General features: G+C 41.2%; 1 protein-coding gene across 5 annotated transcripts in view; it reads left to right on the plus strand.

Moving 5' to 3' along the window:
* The window catches only part of hycc2 (hyccin PI4KA lipid kinase complex subunit 2), a 65,923-nt gene that overhangs the window by 28,827 nt on the left and 18,034 nt on the right, over positions 1–19,062 (plus strand). For all 5 annotated transcript variants that reach the window (XM_088352362.1, XM_088352364.1, XM_088352361.1 and 2 more), the window contains 4 exons: positions 5,280–5,360; positions 7,297–7,412; positions 7,794–7,889; positions 13,032–13,148. In XM_088352362.1, the coding sequence (XP_088208488.1) occupies positions 5,280–5,360; positions 7,297–7,412; positions 7,794–7,889; positions 13,032–13,148 (410 nt within the window). The remainder of the gene's footprint in view (positions 1–5,279; positions 5,361–7,296; positions 7,413–7,793; positions 7,890–13,031; positions 13,149–19,062) is intronic.

Consider the following 19,062-nt stretch of genomic DNA (forward strand, 5'->3'; position numbering starts at 1 on the left):
TTTTTCAGTGCCCAACAACACGAAATTGATGTTAAATGTGCAATTGGCGCTATCGCTGACTGATGATGCTGCTTCCTGTGTGCTGCTGTTAAATTCCAAACTGAGACTTACTTACAGCACACTGGTGGGGGCGCTGCAGAGGCGTTTTGGGAGTTCAATCAAAGAACTTGCTGCGCAGTGAATTTAAGAAACGTGATCGACAGCCAGGTGCATCAGTGAAGGAGCTTGTGTGTGCAGTCAAGACCTGTACAGCACAACAGGAGGAAAGGAATGACCATAAAGCATGCCCTGCTGTCTGCTAAGGGTATGGACAACCAGGTCATCTGCTTCACCTCTTTCCAAAGATGGTATAACAGCAGGGAAACAAAAAAGGGTCTGTGCAGATTGGACTATGTGGACCCATCCATTTTATTGGGAAGTGCAACCAACATGTGGGAAAAAAACGTTTTCAGGGACCCGCACCCCCAAAACGAGACCATTGTTGTGGTCGCCTGGACTGACTTTGGGGACCCCAGTCTTACGACCTTGGTGGAAACTGGGTCTTCGGCCACGATCGTGAGACTTGAAATTGTTCCTGCAGGAACTGTTCTAAAACCAACCCTCACAGAGCTGAGGACTTTGCTCGGAGAAACATCCCGGATGAGGAGTAGAGGGACATTTGTGTTTGTCTTGGGAGATCATAAAACAACTCACTTAGCCTGGGTGGCTGATGTGCTTGACTCTTGTACACTGGGTCGAGACTTTTTAAAGGCTGCAAATATTGTGGTGTACTTGTGAGCTGGGGTTCTAATCCTGCCAAGTGGTTAACTTGTAAAGCTGATTTTGGCCTCTCAGCTGGGTTCTGAGGGGTGTTCATCAACATTGCAATTCCAAAAGTTAAAAAGTCCGCCAGAGGGAGTGGCAGATGTGAATGTACAGCAATCAACGGAATATTGGGTAGAGTTTGCTTGCCCTGGTTGTGCAGGTTGTGCCACACACTCTACCCCACAGCGACCGGATGGTCGCTTGGACAGAGTTCGCTTGCTCGGAGATGGACAACCAACTGGGGCCAGTGACTGCATCCAGTACAGTCATGTCAGGCGCGTTAACCCCGAGTCAGTGAGTTGGAGCGGCGTGGAGAGACTTTAATGCTGCACCCTGGACACCTTCAACGTTGCAGAGTGGCCTGACAGGCAGGAAGAAGACCACCCTCTCAAATCAGTGCATCAATGGGGCCAGGCTGGCAAGAGGCCACCCTGGGAGGCCGTGATGGGACTTTCAGTTGGCACTAAGGGCCTTTGGAGCAAGTTTGCTGTAATACGCACGAAAGACGGCGTGTTGCAGTGTGCTTGAAAACAACCAGACACCGGGGAGGAAAGGTGCCAGATGGTAGTTCCTGAGGCTCTCAGGGACTGAAGGCATGCCACAGGGGTCCTGTCTCGGGGCACTTTGGCTGTGCAAAGACCCTCCAATGGCTGTGCGCGATGTGGATGACTTCTGACGGATGTGTGATGAGTGTGCAGCTTACAAAGGATCCAAAGACCAGTCGCATGCACGGCTTCAGCAGAAAGAGGTTGGCGCACCCATGGAGGGGGTTGCTGTAGACATTATGGGTCCTTTTCCTTTGACGTACGGAGGCAACTGGTATGTGGTCTGTGCCATGAACTATTTCACAAAGTGGCCAAAAGGCATACACACTGCTGGACCAGGAGGTGGAGTGAGTAGCGCGTGCCCTACTGGAGGGCATGTTAAGCTGGTTAGGCATAGCAGAATTCTAAACAGTGACCAGGGCAGTAATTTCAAGTCTAAAGTTCTGGTTTGGTGGAACATTTAAACCGCGCCATGAAACAGCAGCTCGCTATCCAGGCCTCCGAGTACCAGGAAAATTGAGACCAGCACATTCTGCTGGTGCTAATGGCATATCGATCAGCCCCATGTTCGGACGGGAGATCCGAACTACAGCGAAACTGGCATTCAGGATACAACCTGGCTGCGCAGAGGACCGGCCCGGGCTGTAGTACGCCTGGAAGCTGCAATATTGGTGGAGACTGTCCATGGGTTTTGCTAGAGAAGGCCGGAATGCGGCAAAAGAGGAACTATGACGTACGGAGAAAAGGGTGGACTTTTTATACTGGTAAGCTAGTTTGGATCTCTACCCCCAAAAGAAAGAAGGGACACTGCCCCAAATTGGACAATCATTAAGACTGATTGTGTAGGGTCTTAGAGCGGGTGGGGAAGGTATTGAATAAGGTAGCGGTTCCCTCCTAGGGGCAGGCGCGTTGCATAGCATCAGGACAGACAGGCTCCATACCTGGACACTGGGACCCCTGTTTTTGATGCGGGGCCTGCTTCGCCGAATGCTTCGGGACAGGCTGGGGATCAGGGTTTCACAGACTCTCTCGAGGACGTTCAAATGCCTTGGGAAGGCCTTGGCCAAGCTGGGGGGCTGACTCTAGAGACGAAAGCGAATACGCTGCTGGACACTGCTCCTGAACATTGATTTGACCAGAAAAAAATTATTAACTTATGGTATTTGGAGAAGCCTTTTTCCACCTCAGACATGACTCATCATTAATGAATAATCAATATTTTATAGGTAAATGTGAATGTGGAATGTCCTCTTGCCTATTTAAATAAAAAGTCAATGGATAGGGTTTGAACATGGAAAACTCCAAGCTCTAACAATTACCTTTTTAGACAGGTGCACAATTTTCACAACTGGAAAGACAATCTACAGGAAAAAACCCAACTAATGGAATAGAGTTAGATTTCATAGCCCGTAAAACTCATCTGGAAAATTCGTGAAGAGCATGGGTGAGAGACCTGTCAATAGATAGCACTCTATTTGAGCTGCTGAAAGTATATGCATGCATAATTTATTTCTTCCATTCTACACACAAGTAGTATGCCTAACACTCCTTGCTCTTTTATGCTTGGGCTGTAATAAACCACTTGATCCAAGCATATGTGTGAAGCTTGGAATAGAATTACTGCGTCAGGAGGAATGAATGATGCATTTTAACCCGTTGGCAAATGTTTGTGCTTTGTGATAAATTAAAAACTTGCTGTGTACACAGTATGTGTGAACGCAATCTATAACCAGTTTGATTGAATCTGCATCTTTGAGGTTTTGAATTTGATATTTCATATTTTTCCCCCGTGGTGCAGTTTTGTTTGTTGTTTTTACAATTGTGGCGTAAAGTTTACATACACTTGTGAAAAACATAATGTCATGGCTCTCTTGAGTTTCCAGTTATTTCTACAAATCTGATTTTTTTCGGATAGAGTGATTGGAACAGAGCTCTTTATGAGGTTTGGTTCTTTTATGACTTTATTATGGGTTAACAGAAAAAGTGATCAAATCTGCTGGGTCAACAATATATATATACAGCTAATATTCGCTAATATTTGGTAACATGTCCCTTGGCCATTTGCACTTCAATTAGGCGCTTTTGGCAAGCTTCTGGTTGAATCTTTGACAACTCCTTCTTGACAAAATTGGTGCCATTCAGTAAAATTTGATGGCTTTCTGATTAAGACTTGTTTCTTCAGCATTGTCCACAAGTTCTCAATGGGGTTTAAGTCAGTCTTATTTGTAGCCTGATTTAGCCATTCCATTACCACTTTTGATGTGTTTTGGGGGGTCATTGTCCTGTTAAGGTTATCTTGAAGAACTTGAAGGTAATCCTACTTCTTTATTATCACATTTACTCTTTGTAAAGCACCACTTCCATTGGCAGCAAGACAGCCCCACAGCATAATACTACCACTACTGTGCTTGACGGTAAGCATGGTGTACTTGGAGTTAAAGGCCTCACCTTTTCTCCTCCAAACATATTGCTGGGCATTGTGGCCAAATAGCTCAATTTTTGTTTTGTCTGACCACAGAACTTTCCCCTAGAACAGGGGTGGCGAACACGTGGCTCTAAAGCCACAAGCGGCTCTTGGCAAATAGGAATGCGGCTCTTTGCCTCATCATATTTTCTGTATTCTGTGGCTCTTTACCTTATTTCATCTTTTTTTTTTGTGTGTGTGTGTATTGTGAAACCTTGAGAAGGGACCGCACATGAGGTATACCCCTTCCAGGATTACCAGACAGCAAAGGATGTTGCAATCACAAATAATACAGAGATATTGTCCACGAAAAGTATAGGTTATTCATATGCTATAGCGTAGAAGTGAGTCTTAAGCTTGGATTTAAACATTTCCACTGAGGTTGCAGATCGGATCTCAATAGGAAGAGCAAGTCACAGCACCGGTGCCCGGATGGAGAACGCTCTCGAACCAGCGGAACACTTCTTGGCTCTGGGAATCACCAGAAAACCGGCGCTCTCAGAACGAAGGCTTCGGACCGGAACATCGGGGGAAATCAGATCTGAAAGATATGAGGGAGCAAGTCCATGTATGATTTTGTATAATACTAAGAGAACCTTGACATCTCATCTTAGGCTAACAGGGAGCCAATGCAGGTTAGCCAAAATCGGCGTCATGTGATCGGACTTTTTTGTCCTAGTTAAAAGCCTCGCTGCGGTATTTTGTACCAGCTGAAGACTCTTGATTCTGGTCTTTGGGAGACCGGAGAGTAGTGCTTTACAGTAATCGAGACTGGAGGTAACAAACGCGTGAATTATAACCTCCGCGTCCGACTGAGACAGTATAGGACGAATTTTAGCAATGTTACGAAGATGGAAGAAAGCGGTTTTAGTCAAAAGGGGTCAAATATGACACCTAAATTTTTAACTGAGTCACTCTGTGTGATGTGACATTTGTCAATGTTCACAGCAGTTTTTGAGAGTAAGTCGCAGCATTTAGATGGACCAATAACTAACATTTCGGTCTTTTCAGAGTTAAGACGCAAGAAATTGAGTGACATCCACTCTTTTATCTCAGTGAGGCAGGCCTCCAAATTTCCACAATTTAGTGTGGCAGATTTCTCCAACGGAAGATATAGTTGAGTGTCATCTGCGTAGCAGTGGAAACTGATATTATACTTGCGAATAATATCACCTAATGGAAGCATGTAAATGCTGAAAAGAAGGGGGCCAAGCACTGAACCCTGCAGAACACCACAGGATTGCTTTTATGGATAAGATGCAACTTTCATTTTCTTTTTTTTTAGAAATACAAATCATTTTTATCACTTACTTACTGTTGCTGAATGTGCATGTAGTGCAAAGCTTCACTTCATTTGTAAAACAGCGTGTTGTGCTAATGAAGTTGAGAACGTTTCTGTGATAGGTCAACAAAACGCTCCATTGCTTGCATGACATGTCTTCTTTGTCTTCTCTTTCGTTTACCAGGAGATTGTGGACAAAGATGGTAACGGCAAGCTCCTTTCCTTCACCATCCCCTCGTTATCAAAACCATCAATTTACCATGAGGTGAGAAAAATTCTGTCCCTGCTCAGTGTTTTAATTTACTATTGTCTTTTCTGTAAAGGACAAACCATAGAAGTATTCTAAGCAAATTTTTTTATCAGCAGGAGTTCATGTAAAATGATAAAACAATGGCACTTGGAGAAGTGCATTTTCATTTGCCCCAGGAGTTTATGTACATGTACTTTAATACCAGATGGTGGCATCGAATGTGCATGTGCAGCAGTGCTTAATAAGAATGCAGAGTGCAACGCTAGCAAAAGGCGATTTATAACTGTAGGAGCAAGCTTGAGAGGCTTGGGTATGCATTCTGAGAGAATAAAGCAAACATTGCTGGCAGTAGTACACACTTGAGTCTCTCTTCAAATTAATCCATCCTCTTCTCATACTGCGCAGGGTCTTTACCAAGGGAAAAAAAAACACGTCTGAAAACTGTACTTCATTACAAGATGGAGACTCGGTTATAACAATATATTTTTGTTACAGTTTCCACTGTGTGATTATAATCACAATAAGAAATAGTGATTTAGATTTTTAAGTTAAGTTCATTTGTATAACCCTTAATTACAAGAAGTCTCATAGAGCTACTGACTACTATTACACCATCCCTTTACCCAAAACCAACATGAGGGCAAGGAAAAACGTAAACACCTCAGCATAAGGAAATTAAGAAACTTTAAGAATGGGCCGCACATGAGGTAATCCCCTTTCAAAGATGACCAGGCTGTATTGGATGATGAAAGGGCTTCAACAGACAATACACATACATCAACCAACATGCAATATAGGTAATAACGGAATGTCTGGTTGACAGCTTCCTGAGTTCAACATCAAAAGTGAGGTATAAAATAACAAACTTGCATCATATGCAAACTAAATGGTGATGAAAGAAAAATAACCATATGAATTGATTAAAAAATAACCCATATTAGTCCAAAACGGTAATCCACAACGTTACACAATTTTAGGAGTTGTACTACTGAATCTTTTAGAATAATATCTCCACTAATTATTTTATCATTACTTAAGTCCCTCTGTCAGCTCATCTTTTTTTTCTTTTTAAGTTGAAAGCCTTGCCAAAACTTTTACAACACAAAAAATTGCCACTAACATGCACAGCTGTTGATAGTTTTTTTGGTCCTTGGGATAACTTTCAAACATTGAAAAATATTGAATGAATGTGGAAATTGTTGAAAATGGCTAAGATTTTACCTTATGTAAAGGTTAAAAGGGGAATCTGGGAATCCATAGCTTCAAAGCCCAATATTCTCGCACCACATTGTGAAGCCATTGTGCTACCTAAAAAAAGTATTAATTTATAGAACTATTTAGATGATGCCATACAATAGGGCTGCAACTAACAATTGTTTTTACAATCGATGAATTTGTCGATTTATTTATTTTATTTAATAGATAAATAGGATTTCTTAGACATTTTAATTCCTTCTTTATTCAATATCGAATTTTTGGACGGATAGCAAAATATAGCAAGAAGCAACAGAATATTTTGTATCATAAAATAACAACAAAATACAAGTGACCGTCAATTTACCTGACAATAAACAAAAAAACATACAAAAGTATACTATACACCTGCAAATATGCAGGATACTCTTTTCCTACCACCTTATCCAAAAATCATATTATATTTGGAATTACCATACAAAACAAAGAAGAAAAGGCAATACATATAATTTTATCCACAAAAAATATATTAAAAATGTTGCCCACTTTTCAAAAGTTTGTCAACAAATTTCTTTTTTCAGTTAAATCTTGGGAGATATGATAAACATTCCCAATATGAAAATGGTATATGCTCAATAAAGGTGGTTGATGTTGTTTTTTGTGCTGTGCCTAAATAAAAAAAATTATGTATGAAACCTTCGCCAAAGATTGGAAGCAACACTTTATTTTGTAAAGGTTTTTTTTTCTTCCTGTATAGCCTTCAAGCTTGGGGTCGATGGCCTTGACAGAGGGTGCCCTATGTCAACATGACCTGATCAGAGTCGTGTACAGCGGCCTCCACCCCCAGAGAGAGACCTTCACGGCTCAGAACAGGTACGCTCTTTGCTTGGACAAATACAGACCTGCTCGTTCTCTGAGCACGATCATGTGGTAATCCATCTTTCGGACTGATATATAAGGTCATAACAAGAATCTCCAAAGACCCTCAAAGGTTTGCATTTAACTGTGATGATACACGACCAATCTTTTACCTCCGCTGCACTCGGTTAATCATAGAGCTTCTTCTGGAGGACTTTAGGACCTCCTGCCATGCCTAGGTGAAAGAATGTTGACATTTATAGGCTGTGTAAAACACTCCACTAAAAATGAGTGTTCAGATGACCGAATATAACAACTTGGCATTGTTGTGCTTTAATTTGATTTCTGTGATATGATTTACATTCATACTGTCATGAAATGTATCTGCATTTGCAGGTTTGAAGTGCTGTGTTTCCTCATGCTGTGCTACAATTCCGCTGTGGTCCACATGCCACTGTCTTCCTATCAGTCCGTCTGCAGAATGAGCTCACGGTAAGAAAATAAAGAAGGGAAATATATTTACTGTGAATTGATGCGACCTTGACTTAAATTTCCTCTGCTGTCTTGTATCAGCAACACGCTTCTTTTTTTATACTACACTTGTTCTCGTTTTTTTTAATGCACTTGGTGTTAAAATTACAATATAAACTTGGTGGACAAAATTCACAACTTCTTAAGGACAGGTGGGTTATAACTTATTTTGGCGTAAATGTTTATCGTTTTGGGTTTTCTCCAATATTGGTTATGGTGTTAATGTAGTTAAACATAGACCCTGTGTACATTAGGGCTGCAAGGTTTGTCTTGCACACTTTGCAAGGCGTCTTTTTATTCGCCGTGTCCAAACTGAAACTGTTACATTATGGCGGCGCCCTGTTCGGCGGCGGCTACATCGGCTCGCTACAGTTTTGGAAATTTTGGTCATAATGGTCAGTCTTCGACTCAGTTTTTGACGGCGCACACACTCAACTCAAACCGCAGATTAATATATGATCGCAGGTTTTTGCTGGATATGCAATCATCCATAAATCAAGTGCCCGTTGCTACGACCACTCTGGAGTGTTTACATAGCCTTGGAGTGCTACGCCAACAAGACCCAGCGGCCTAAGGAGCAGCGGAGCAGAGAGGCAAGAGAAGGCGATGTGACCGGAGGAGGAAGCGAGGTTGTCGGTCTGGCCTAACAGCTAGGCTAAAGGCTAAACCCTTCAAAACCCCTCTCCCATCCATTTTCCTCTCCAACTTTCGCTCTCTGGACAATAAACTGGACCATCTACAACTGGAACTAACATCGAACCGCGAGATGACGAACTGCTGCGCTATAATTCTGACGGAGACATGGTTAAACTCATCTATCCCGGCTGACGCTGTTAGCATTGAGGGGCTAACTGCATTTCGTGCTGATAGAAGCGGCGAACTCACCGGTAAGAACAGGGGAGGCGGACTATGCATTTGTACCAACAACAACTGGTGTAAAAATGCTTGGATAATCTCAAATCACTGCTCATGGGACATTGAACTTTTGACGGTGATTTGCAGACCCTTCTACCTCCCCAGGGAGTTTACCTCCACTATCATTACTGCTGTGTACGTGCCCCCCAGCGCTAATACAAAGGAGGCAATGGACGTTCTCTACCGAACTGTGAGTGAACTGCAGCATGCTTACACCGGAGGCATTTTCATTGTTGCTGGGGACTTTAACCAGGCCAACATGAAAACAGTTCTCCTGCATTTCCACCAGCATGTCAACTTTGCTACAAAAGGTAGGAACACATTGGACTTGGCCTATACAAATATCAAAGGAGCATACAGAGCAGTCCCCCACCCCCACCTTGGCTCGTCAGACCACCTTTCTGTTATGCTAATTCCTGCATACAAGCCCCTGCTGACCAGAGAAAAACCTACAGTGAAGCAGTTGAGGGTGTGGACTGAGGGGGCAATGGAGGCACTACAGGACTGCTTTGAATACACAGATTAAGACGTTTAAATCGGCTGCCTCCTATATCAACATAATAAACACAGATGAGTATGCCATGTCTCTGTCAGCCTACATCAGTAAATGCGTAGAGGACGTCAGCAACACCAAAACCATCTGCACCCGTGCCAATCAGAAGCCCTGGATGACTGCTGAGATACGCAAATTGCTAAAGGCACGGAACCTTGCCTTTAAATCTGGTGATTAGGAGGCACTGAGATCAGTGAGGGCCAACCTGAACCGTGCTATCAGACTAGCAAATCGATTTCACAGTCAAAAAATCCAGGACTTTTTCCTCAGCACAACTAACACCAGGCATATGTGGAAAGGCATTCAGGCCATCGCCAGCTACAAGCCAACCACCCCCCCAGTGGGGGACACTGGCATGGACTTCCTGAATGACCTCAACAACTTCTTTGGGCGGTTTGAGGCACAAAATGGGACCCCTGCAGTGAAAGCGGTTCCACATCAGGACAAAAGAGCACTCCTCCTGGACTCAACTGACGTGAGGAAGACCCTGAAAATGGTCAACACACTGAAGGCTCCAGGCCCTGACAACGTCCCAGGGTGGTTCCATTGGGAGTGCGCCGATCAGCTGGCTTGTGTCCTAACAGACATTTTCAACAACTCGCTAGACCACGCCACCGGCTTGGTCAGAACATCTCCAATGTCATCACCCTCAGCACGGGCTCCCCCCAAGGCTGTGTCCTGAGCCCCCTTCTGTTCACCCTGATGACACACGACTGCGTCCCTAGGTCAGCCACAAATCACATCGTGAAGTTTGCGGACGACACAACAGTGGTGGGCCTCATCAGGCCTACAGAGAGGAGGTGGAGCAGTTGGCGTGAGTACATTATATGACCCCCCGCTTGCGTGTTTCACTCTACATTTTCTTTATTTTTTACACGGTTGTACATAAAATTCCCCTTTCAATACTCCAACTCAATACTACATATTTATATCTGTATATTTGAGGAAACTGTGCGGGTCAGATGTATCGACATTTCGTTCTGTATACATTTGTACAAGAAATTAAAATAAAGTGTATCTGACTCTGACTCTAACTCTGAAATCCTCCCCTACTTTAGAAGTTTTGGTACTAGATGTTGACACCGTCATTTCTGTATGTTAGTGCTTGAGACCAAGTCGCTACTGTGAATGAGTGGGTCTCAGCTGAGATTATAATCATGTCAAATTCCTCAGTCTGTTAGAAAAACGTGTCTGGCGACAATAGTCCACAATAGAATTCATATTTCTAATTCTATTTTTGTTAATGTCGTCTAATCGTTGCAGCCCTCGTGTCCAATGCCTGGCCTTGCGAAAATATTTTGTGATTTATTCAGAACAATACATAATTTTTTTAGGACATAAGGTACTAAATGCTTCTTGCTACAAAATTCAAAGTTGTTGGAGGAATTTTTGAATAAATCTATTATCCTCCAAGTACTGTATTTTTCGGGCTATTAGGCGCACCTAAAAAACAATTCGCCAGAAATTCAAATAAGTACCTGATATATACAATATTTTCCAAACAATAAAGTGCACGCAGAAACTCAATTTATTTTCAAAAATTTAAATGAGCACCAGAAATTTACCATATTTTCCGTTATATAAGGTAGTAAAAGTGTGACTTTAATTTAGAAAAATACTGTACAATAATTAAACGTATTTCTGGAGAAGATAAAGTTTATTATTTTTGTCTTTTCCTTTTGTTAAACTTGAACCCCGTTGTTACAATGTCTACAGATCAATAGTTTAGAATTGTTACACCTGATTGATTCCAAGCTCGAACAGAATTTCGACCCCGGTCAGGCCTTAAATGTCAATCATTATGATATAGTTGAAATATCATTCAAGAACTCCTATTATCCACCCATTATTGTTCTTCTTTGTCTCTCTGTGTCTCTAAAGGGCAGCACTCTGTTTTTAAGGACGTATTGGTTCTTAGGTTCATGGTCCAATTTTCAACCTGTCAAAATGACTGACAGTCTTAAAATGTTCCGGCCACCTTTAATGTAACATCTGCAGATTTTGTCACAAAAAGACCGGCTATAATTTATTAATCACCTCTCCTACTCCCGAGTCCTCAAAAATAAAATATGAATTATTTAATGGCTTTGCGCTAATTCCTGCAAAACAAGTTAATTGGTCGGGCTCGGCCTGGGTTGGTCTTTAATACCCGTGAGCCTTTGTCAGGTCTTTTTGAATTTTTTGGCCTGATCTTACCTCTTCCTTGACAAACTGATTTTTTAAAATTGATCCTATATAAAACTATATAAATCTAATCTATACTCCTAATAAGGAACTACAGTGGGACCTCGCTACTTCGCGATTCGACGTTCGCGGCTTCAGAGCTTCGCGGTCTGTAATGGTTAAAAAAAAAAAAAAGAAAGAAATTGTTTTTTAAAAAATTTTTTTTTTTTTTGAAGGGGCGTCGCTGCTTCGCAGATTTTCACTTTTTGCGGGTTTTTTCGGCGGAACGTCAGCGAACGATAAGATAAGGCGGCCGGCTGGATGGGACGGAGGAGGGGGGGGGGGGTAGTTGGCGGAGGTCACTCCCGGGCCGCGCGATGGAGCGAGTTTGGCAGACGCGGCGTCACCCTAGTAAGGATAAGCGGTGCAATGAGATGAGATTTTTTTTTTTTTTTTTTTTTTTGAAGGGGCGTCGCTACTTCGCAGATTTTCACTTTTTGCGGGTGGTTTTGTTCCCCATTAACCGGGTCTAAAAAGTAATAATTTAATTTTTTTTTTTTTTTTTAAGGTGCGCTGCTACTTCACGGATTTTCACTTATCGCGGGTGGTCTTACTGTACTTCATAAATCTGGATGTGTGTGTGTGTGTGTGTGTGTGTGTGTGTGTGTGTGTGTGTGTGTGTGTGTGTGTGTGTGTGTGTGTGTGTGTGTGTGTGTGTGTGTGTGTGTGTGTGTGTGTGTGTGTGTGTGTGTGTGTGTGTGTGTGTTGGGTTGTTCACCGTGTGTTATTATGTGACTTAGAAGCTCTCAAACTGCTGAACCGATTTTCATGAAATTTTACACAGTTGTACTTTAGCACTTTGTGTTAAGTGTCTTTAACTAGGTTAGGTGTCAAGGCAACCCAATAAATACCAATGCAAACGATTAACATCTGCTTTTGTGTACAAGCGTTTCTGGAGCAGCATGTGGCTCTTTAGCGCTATCTAGTGGCTTTCTGGTGGTTTTCTGGCGCTTTTTTAACTGTGGCCCCAACAACCTTGCCAAAGTAGAATGCTCTGCAACACCCAGCCCCGCGATGCCGGGCCAATTTGCTTGTAAAAAATAAGATTTGATTTATTTATTTCACATTTGATTTTGGAGACCTCAAAAACTTCCTGCAGAAATGTCCTTTTTTTTTTTTCATTTCTTCAGTGGGCATCAATATGTGAATTAGAAACTACATCCTTTGATCTCTTAAGCTTTAGTCAGTAATGGCGCTACTGCAGTGCGCAGACTATTTCTGAATGACGAAAGACTTACATGCTGCGAGCTGGCAGAGAGCGCCTGAAGCAAGCTAGCCTTAGACAGACGGCGAGGTATGACTGTGGAGCTTGTAGAGCGCCACCACAACGCTGGGCCCTCAAGTCAAGCATCCCGGTGAGCACATAATGCTGACAACTGTTGTCGCTGCACGCATGTTTGTGCCGTCCTTAGGTTGTGTGTATGCGGTTTCCCGAGGCAGCAGCAGAAACTGTGGAGGGAGCCTTGCAACCGCGTGCTTTTGGACCCTGAATTCATGGTGCAGATGCTGACTGCCGTTTATCACGCCATGTAAGTGTCTAAAGACTATTATCATCTTTGCTTAGGTTCGTTTCCAACTTCCTACTGAAATTCTCAGAATGGTGGTTTTTCTGACAATACGGCACACCTAAAAAAAACATATTTTGGCCAGAAATTTGAAAGCGCCTTATAACCTAATGCAGCTTATATACCGCAGAATTCGGTGGATAAGGTTGGAAATGCACACTGTAAATATAAATATGCATTACCATACATGTTTTACTGTATACTACCACATTTGAGCAATGATTGTGCAATAATTGATCACTTGCTAAACATTGCTGACCTAAATCGCAAAACATTGTTTGCAACGGGTTTCAAACCCGAGTGGTAGCTGTGCGAGCTCAGACACTTTACCACAGGGGTGGCGAACACGTGGCTCTAGAGCCGCATGCTCTTTGCCTCATACTTTCTATATACTGTGGCTCTCTGCCTTGTTTCATGTTTAGGTTTTTTTGTGTATTGAGGGTGGACACTCCGAAAATCAACACAAGAACAATACTTGTTGTATTAAAAGTAGAGTAGTGTGTTATGGGAAATAGTATGTTTTTAATTGTGTGTGTTTGTGTGTGTCTATGTGTCATGGCAGGTCAGTGCGTGGTGTGGCTCGGACTCTCACTGTTAAAAATTTCGTCTCTTTGTGTCAAACTTGTTCCCCACCCCTGCACTAGACCATCTGTTGTACAGATGATATACAAAGGTTATTAGAGCTTATAAGCAAAAGTATCTTCTTCGCCAACAAATGTTGGATAATGAAGAGAACAGTCTTTCAACAAAATACTAGACAACCCTTTTATGTACGTAAACCCCGTACAACCACAATGGTATTGACGCACAATAACAATAAATACTCGTAGGTCAAGATATTTGTATCTTTTTTACATAACATGAGACTCACCCAGAGAGAGCCGAAGTGCTTGTCTGCCATCTTTCTGCTAAGGGTACCTCAAAAAACCTTGTGAAAGGCTGAGAGGGTATGAATGATCACTCTGAGTCTCCGCTATTCTTCCCTATACTTTGAAGCACTTCTTTTTGGTTACACAACACAATACAAGGACATCTAGTGGTCGCATTTTAGACAGTGTCCCTTTAAAGCTCTGATCGTGCTAAGCAGAAAAAGTTGACAAGTTGCACCCTTATCTACAATAAAGAGTCTTCACCCAAGCGATGAGTAAAGCATGGAAATGCCATGCAAGTTTCAAAATTAGATTTTTAAATATGGTTTGAAGTCAATATGGACTATGTTTTAGTTTTATTACAGATTTTAGCATATGGTTGTTATATAATATGTTGCAAATATGCATTAGAAATATCTCTTATAAAATATCACAAATATCTGCCACTAAGTGATGAACAGATATTGAAAATAAAAATGAAAACGGAAAAATGGCATTTGACTGTGCAAACTGCTGAGGGATAAAACAATAAATAAATACACATTTATACATTTATAAATTGTATTTTTTATTTTGTTTGAGATATTGTCAGAAATGGGGTAGAGAATATAATAAACCATGTTGTGCTAGTATTTTACCAGGTTCTTACAAGTGCTTAAAATCCCTGAAAAGGCTTGAATTTTAACATTGTGTTTTCGAGGGTTGAATTCGAATTGAGTGCTTTAATTTTGGGTGAAGTGCTTGTAAATGCCTGAAATTGTTGCCATTTTTCAAAAAAAAAAAAAAAATCTGCTTATAAATGATGCTAACAAAACTCTGATGTTTTTGCTTTGTCGTTGCATTTCTTCTTCTATCGTGATTGCAGCTAGCATAAGTTAGTACAGCAATGTCCTATGAATCGCACCCATGCATGTAACACCTAAACAGGGCACTATAAAATGTGATTTCGTGTTAGGACCACGTACCAGCTCAGTAGCCTAGATGGTAAGGCGCCCGCTTTGACACTGGGAGGTTCGGGTTCGCGCCCCGGCCGAGTCATTCCTAAGACTTAAAAAGTGGTCGGCGGCGCCCTCTGTTGGCTGCGGCTGCATCGGCTCGCTACAACGGGTCAGGTGCAATCGACATTTCGTTCTGTGTACATTGTTACACAGAATGACAATACAAGGAAATTATTATTATTATTATTATTATTATCAATAACGAACATTTTTTTTGGGCCATGCAAAAATTTAAGATAGCTTTTCCCCAGTTGTTAATTGTAATGGGAAGATCTTTCTGCAACTGTAAATTTAAGCTACATATTACTGTCATTTTTACCCAACACCTAAATGGGAAGAAGCTTGTTTCAAAAAGGATATTCGCGATTTACGCAATATCTAAAAATCTTGTCTTGTAAATGCACATGTAAGAATAAAATTGGCATATGTAAGTCACAACGATATTTGTGCCTCTGCAAAATACTTGATTCACATCAGATTTTAGGGTTCGTACGGGTGCTTTAAAGCCTTGAAAATACTTGAATTTTAAAATTATGTTTTCAAGGTCAGGAAAATGCTTGAATTGTTGGTGAAGTGCTTGAAATTCTTGCCATGTTTCTCGGCAATGTGACTCAACAGACCACCCATTAAACAAAGAAAAATTAAATAATAAAGTGGCCTTAAAAATTACCGTATTTTCCGCACTATAAGGCGCACCTAAAAGCCTTTATTTTTTTCAAAAGCTGACCATGCGCCTTATAATACAGTGCGCCTTATTTATGGATCAATATTAATTCGCAAAGTCTTGCAACTAACTTACAGCCGCCAACTAGATTTTCCCCCGAACGCCAAGTAGTCCGCGGTGTATGCTGGGATTTATTTACCGGCGTTTCATTGGCTAACCAATGTGTCAATCATCATTTGAATCGATCACTATTGGCTAAAGTTAGTCGGAGGTCAAGAGGCGGATCCTTTTTATCATTTACAGGCTGGCATTGGCTTGAACGGCAAAACAAAGCCTGCAATTGGCCAAAAAAGATGTGTCAATCATCAGTTGAATCGATCACTATTGGCTAAAGTTATTCGGAGGTCAAGAGGCGGATCCTTTTTATCATTTACAGGCTGGCATTGGCTTAAACGGCAAAACAAAGCCTGCAATTGGCCAAAAAAGATGAATGTGTATAGCACGCGGCTGACGGCATACAGAAAGCATTTTTTACTATACTGTATTTGTAAATATTTAATTCTCCTGGATTTACTACACTCACGGATATAAGAGGACCACGGCTGCACATTATTATGAACACAACGACTTCGGTGAGCTACTCCGGCTATATATCTAGTTTCAGACTGAACTCGATGTTTCTGTGATAAGCGGTGCAGATAATGGATAGAATGGAGTGTCTATTTTTAAATTAAACTCAATTCCAAATGTTTATTGTCATATGCACAGTAAAGTTGCGAGCGAAAAAGAAAATAGAAACTAAGGAATGGTTGGCATTTCTTGAATCCCAAGACTTTAACCTTCCGAATGATGGAACGATGCATTTGAGTGACATCGTACGGACACCGCATCCGCACGTGTTCTCGACACGTATTTGCGTCTTTGCAAGGTTTGGGAATATTAAGGGGGTAATAAGTTGGACTGAACTATCTGACTGTTTTGTCCACGTTCCCATTGTAGCGCCTTATAATCCGGTGCGTCTTATGTATGTCAAAAATAGGACCAAAAACTATTTTTTCGGGGTGCGCCCTATAACCCGGTGCGCCTTATAGTGCGGAAAATACGGTACTCCGACTAGGAAGCCAAAATTGCAGTGCTTTGTATGACCTTGTCATGTTAAGCATCATCACCCCTAAATGTGCATTAGGAAAGCTGCATCAGAACAGGTAATTCACTTCCAGATGCTGGGAGATTGCAGTTTTAATGAAAGATAACTCGAAAATGAAAAATAAAAAACATGCTTCTACTCTTTACTCTTAACGCTTTCCAGTCAGGTAACTCATGGAGATGACCAGCTTAATTTTTTTTTTTTTTTTTTTTTTTTGCTAATGGTTTGATACATTTTACACCTAAACTGGGCACTATGAAATGTGTATTAGGGCAAGAATTATGTATCAATTATGGACATTAATTTAGGGCCACGTAAAAACTAAGGCAGTGTTTCCCCAGTGGTAAATTATAATGGGAAGAACTTCATGCAACTGAAAATGTAAGCTAATATTACCGTCTTTTTCACCCAACACCTATATGTGGAAAGATTTATCTCGAAAATATTTGGATTAAGGGTGAGGTGCGTAGTTTGAGGTGTCCTTAAAAAGTGGAAAGTTAAATATTTTCTTTTTTTCTTAACCGTGCCCAACTGAGTTTAAAGAGCCCTTAGGCACAATGGAAACTAAAGCATATCTCTTTTTAGTTTGCGTTTATCAGGTCTGTTGTGTTCTAATTTGGCCATGAAAAGAGTGTACAACTCCTGTAAATAGCACTAGGGAAATTTAAAAAATGGCTTTGAAATTCCTTAAAAAGTTCTAGAATTAGGCCTAGAAAAAGGTGTACAAATTGTTTGATTGTAACAATCTAGCAGGCATACAAAATATTGAGGTAAACAGTTGGATTCCCATTTGCTCAGGACAATCAAAGTTGGTGCAACAATCCATTAGTTTTTTTTATGTATGTGTTTATGTGTGTACTTAAGACGGGAAGCTCTCCAACATAGCATAACAAGCACAATCACACTGCCAAGGACAGACGCTCCTCTCAGCACTGACTGATTACATCAGCAATGCAGCAGGGTAGCAGGTGATTTCATCTCTCTTGAGAACGGCAATGCAAAGCTGATTACCGCCTATCCGATAATATCTCCTTAGCAAGATGGGGGCTCAGATCTCAGAGTGACTTACATCGTAGCCGTTAAGCATGAGACCCCAGGGCAGGGGTGTCAAATTCATTTTCACTAAGGGCCACTTCAGCTTAATGGCTGTCCTCAAAGGGCCAGATGTATCTTTATTAGTGCAACTAAATTCAATTGATCTGTAAAATAAATGTAACTACTCCTTCATTTAAAGTAACTCTGAAATTAGTAAATATTTAAGTCACATACATGTTACTACACATACGATATTAAGAAATAATGATACAGTGGTACTTCTACATACGAGCTACTTGTGGTACAAGAAACTCGAGATACAAGATGTTTCTCAAGCAAAATTGTTCCTGGAAAAAAATTTTGTTACGAGAATTTGCAGACATTTCCACTAGAGCCAAGAAGTGTTCCGCTGGTTCTAGAGCGTTCTCCATCCAGGCACCGGTGTTGTGGAATGCTCTTCCCCCTGAGATCCGATCTGCAACCTCAGTGGAAATGTTTAAATCCAAGCTTAAAACTCACTTTTACTCTATAGCATATGAATAACCTAAACTGCTCATGTGTAATAACCTGTGAAGCCCTTTGAGACTCCTTGTGATTAAGGGCTATACAAATAAAAATTACTTGACTTAACTAGAGACCACCATGCCTTAAAGTCATGTTATTGCCATCTTATTTTTCTTCTTGATATATTTTTGTGTCTGATTTACATTTAAATGTTTAAACGTTCAGTAAGATGTGTTTTATAGCTATTTAGAGTTAACTTGGATTCTTTTGGGAGAACGGAAACTAATTAATTGGTTTTCAGTTATTTCGTTTTAGGAAATGTCGCTCCATAAATGAGCAATTCGAGAGACGACCACTATTCGGGAATGCCTGTATCTCGTATGTCAAGTCAAGTCATGTTTATTTGTATAGCCCTTGATCACAAAGAGTCTCAAAGGGCTGCACATATCAAATACTATTGCAAACTACAGACTATTATGCCACCATCCCCTCATCTAAAACCTAGATGAGGGCAAATAATACACGTATTATCAACATAAAATATATGTTATTCATATGCTACAGAATAGAAGTGTGTTTAAGCTTAGATTTAAACATTTCCACTGAGGTTGCAGATCGAATCCCAGGGGGAAGGGCATTCCACAGAACTGGGGCCTGAATG

Source organism: Urocampus carinirostris, chromosome 14 (assembly GCF_059441175.1).
Source record: "Urocampus carinirostris isolate Australia breed hairy pipefish chromosome 14, RoL_Ucar_1.0, whole genome shotgun sequence".
Classification (NCBI taxonomy): domain Eukaryota; kingdom Metazoa; phylum Chordata; class Actinopteri; order Syngnathiformes; family Syngnathidae; genus Urocampus; species Urocampus carinirostris.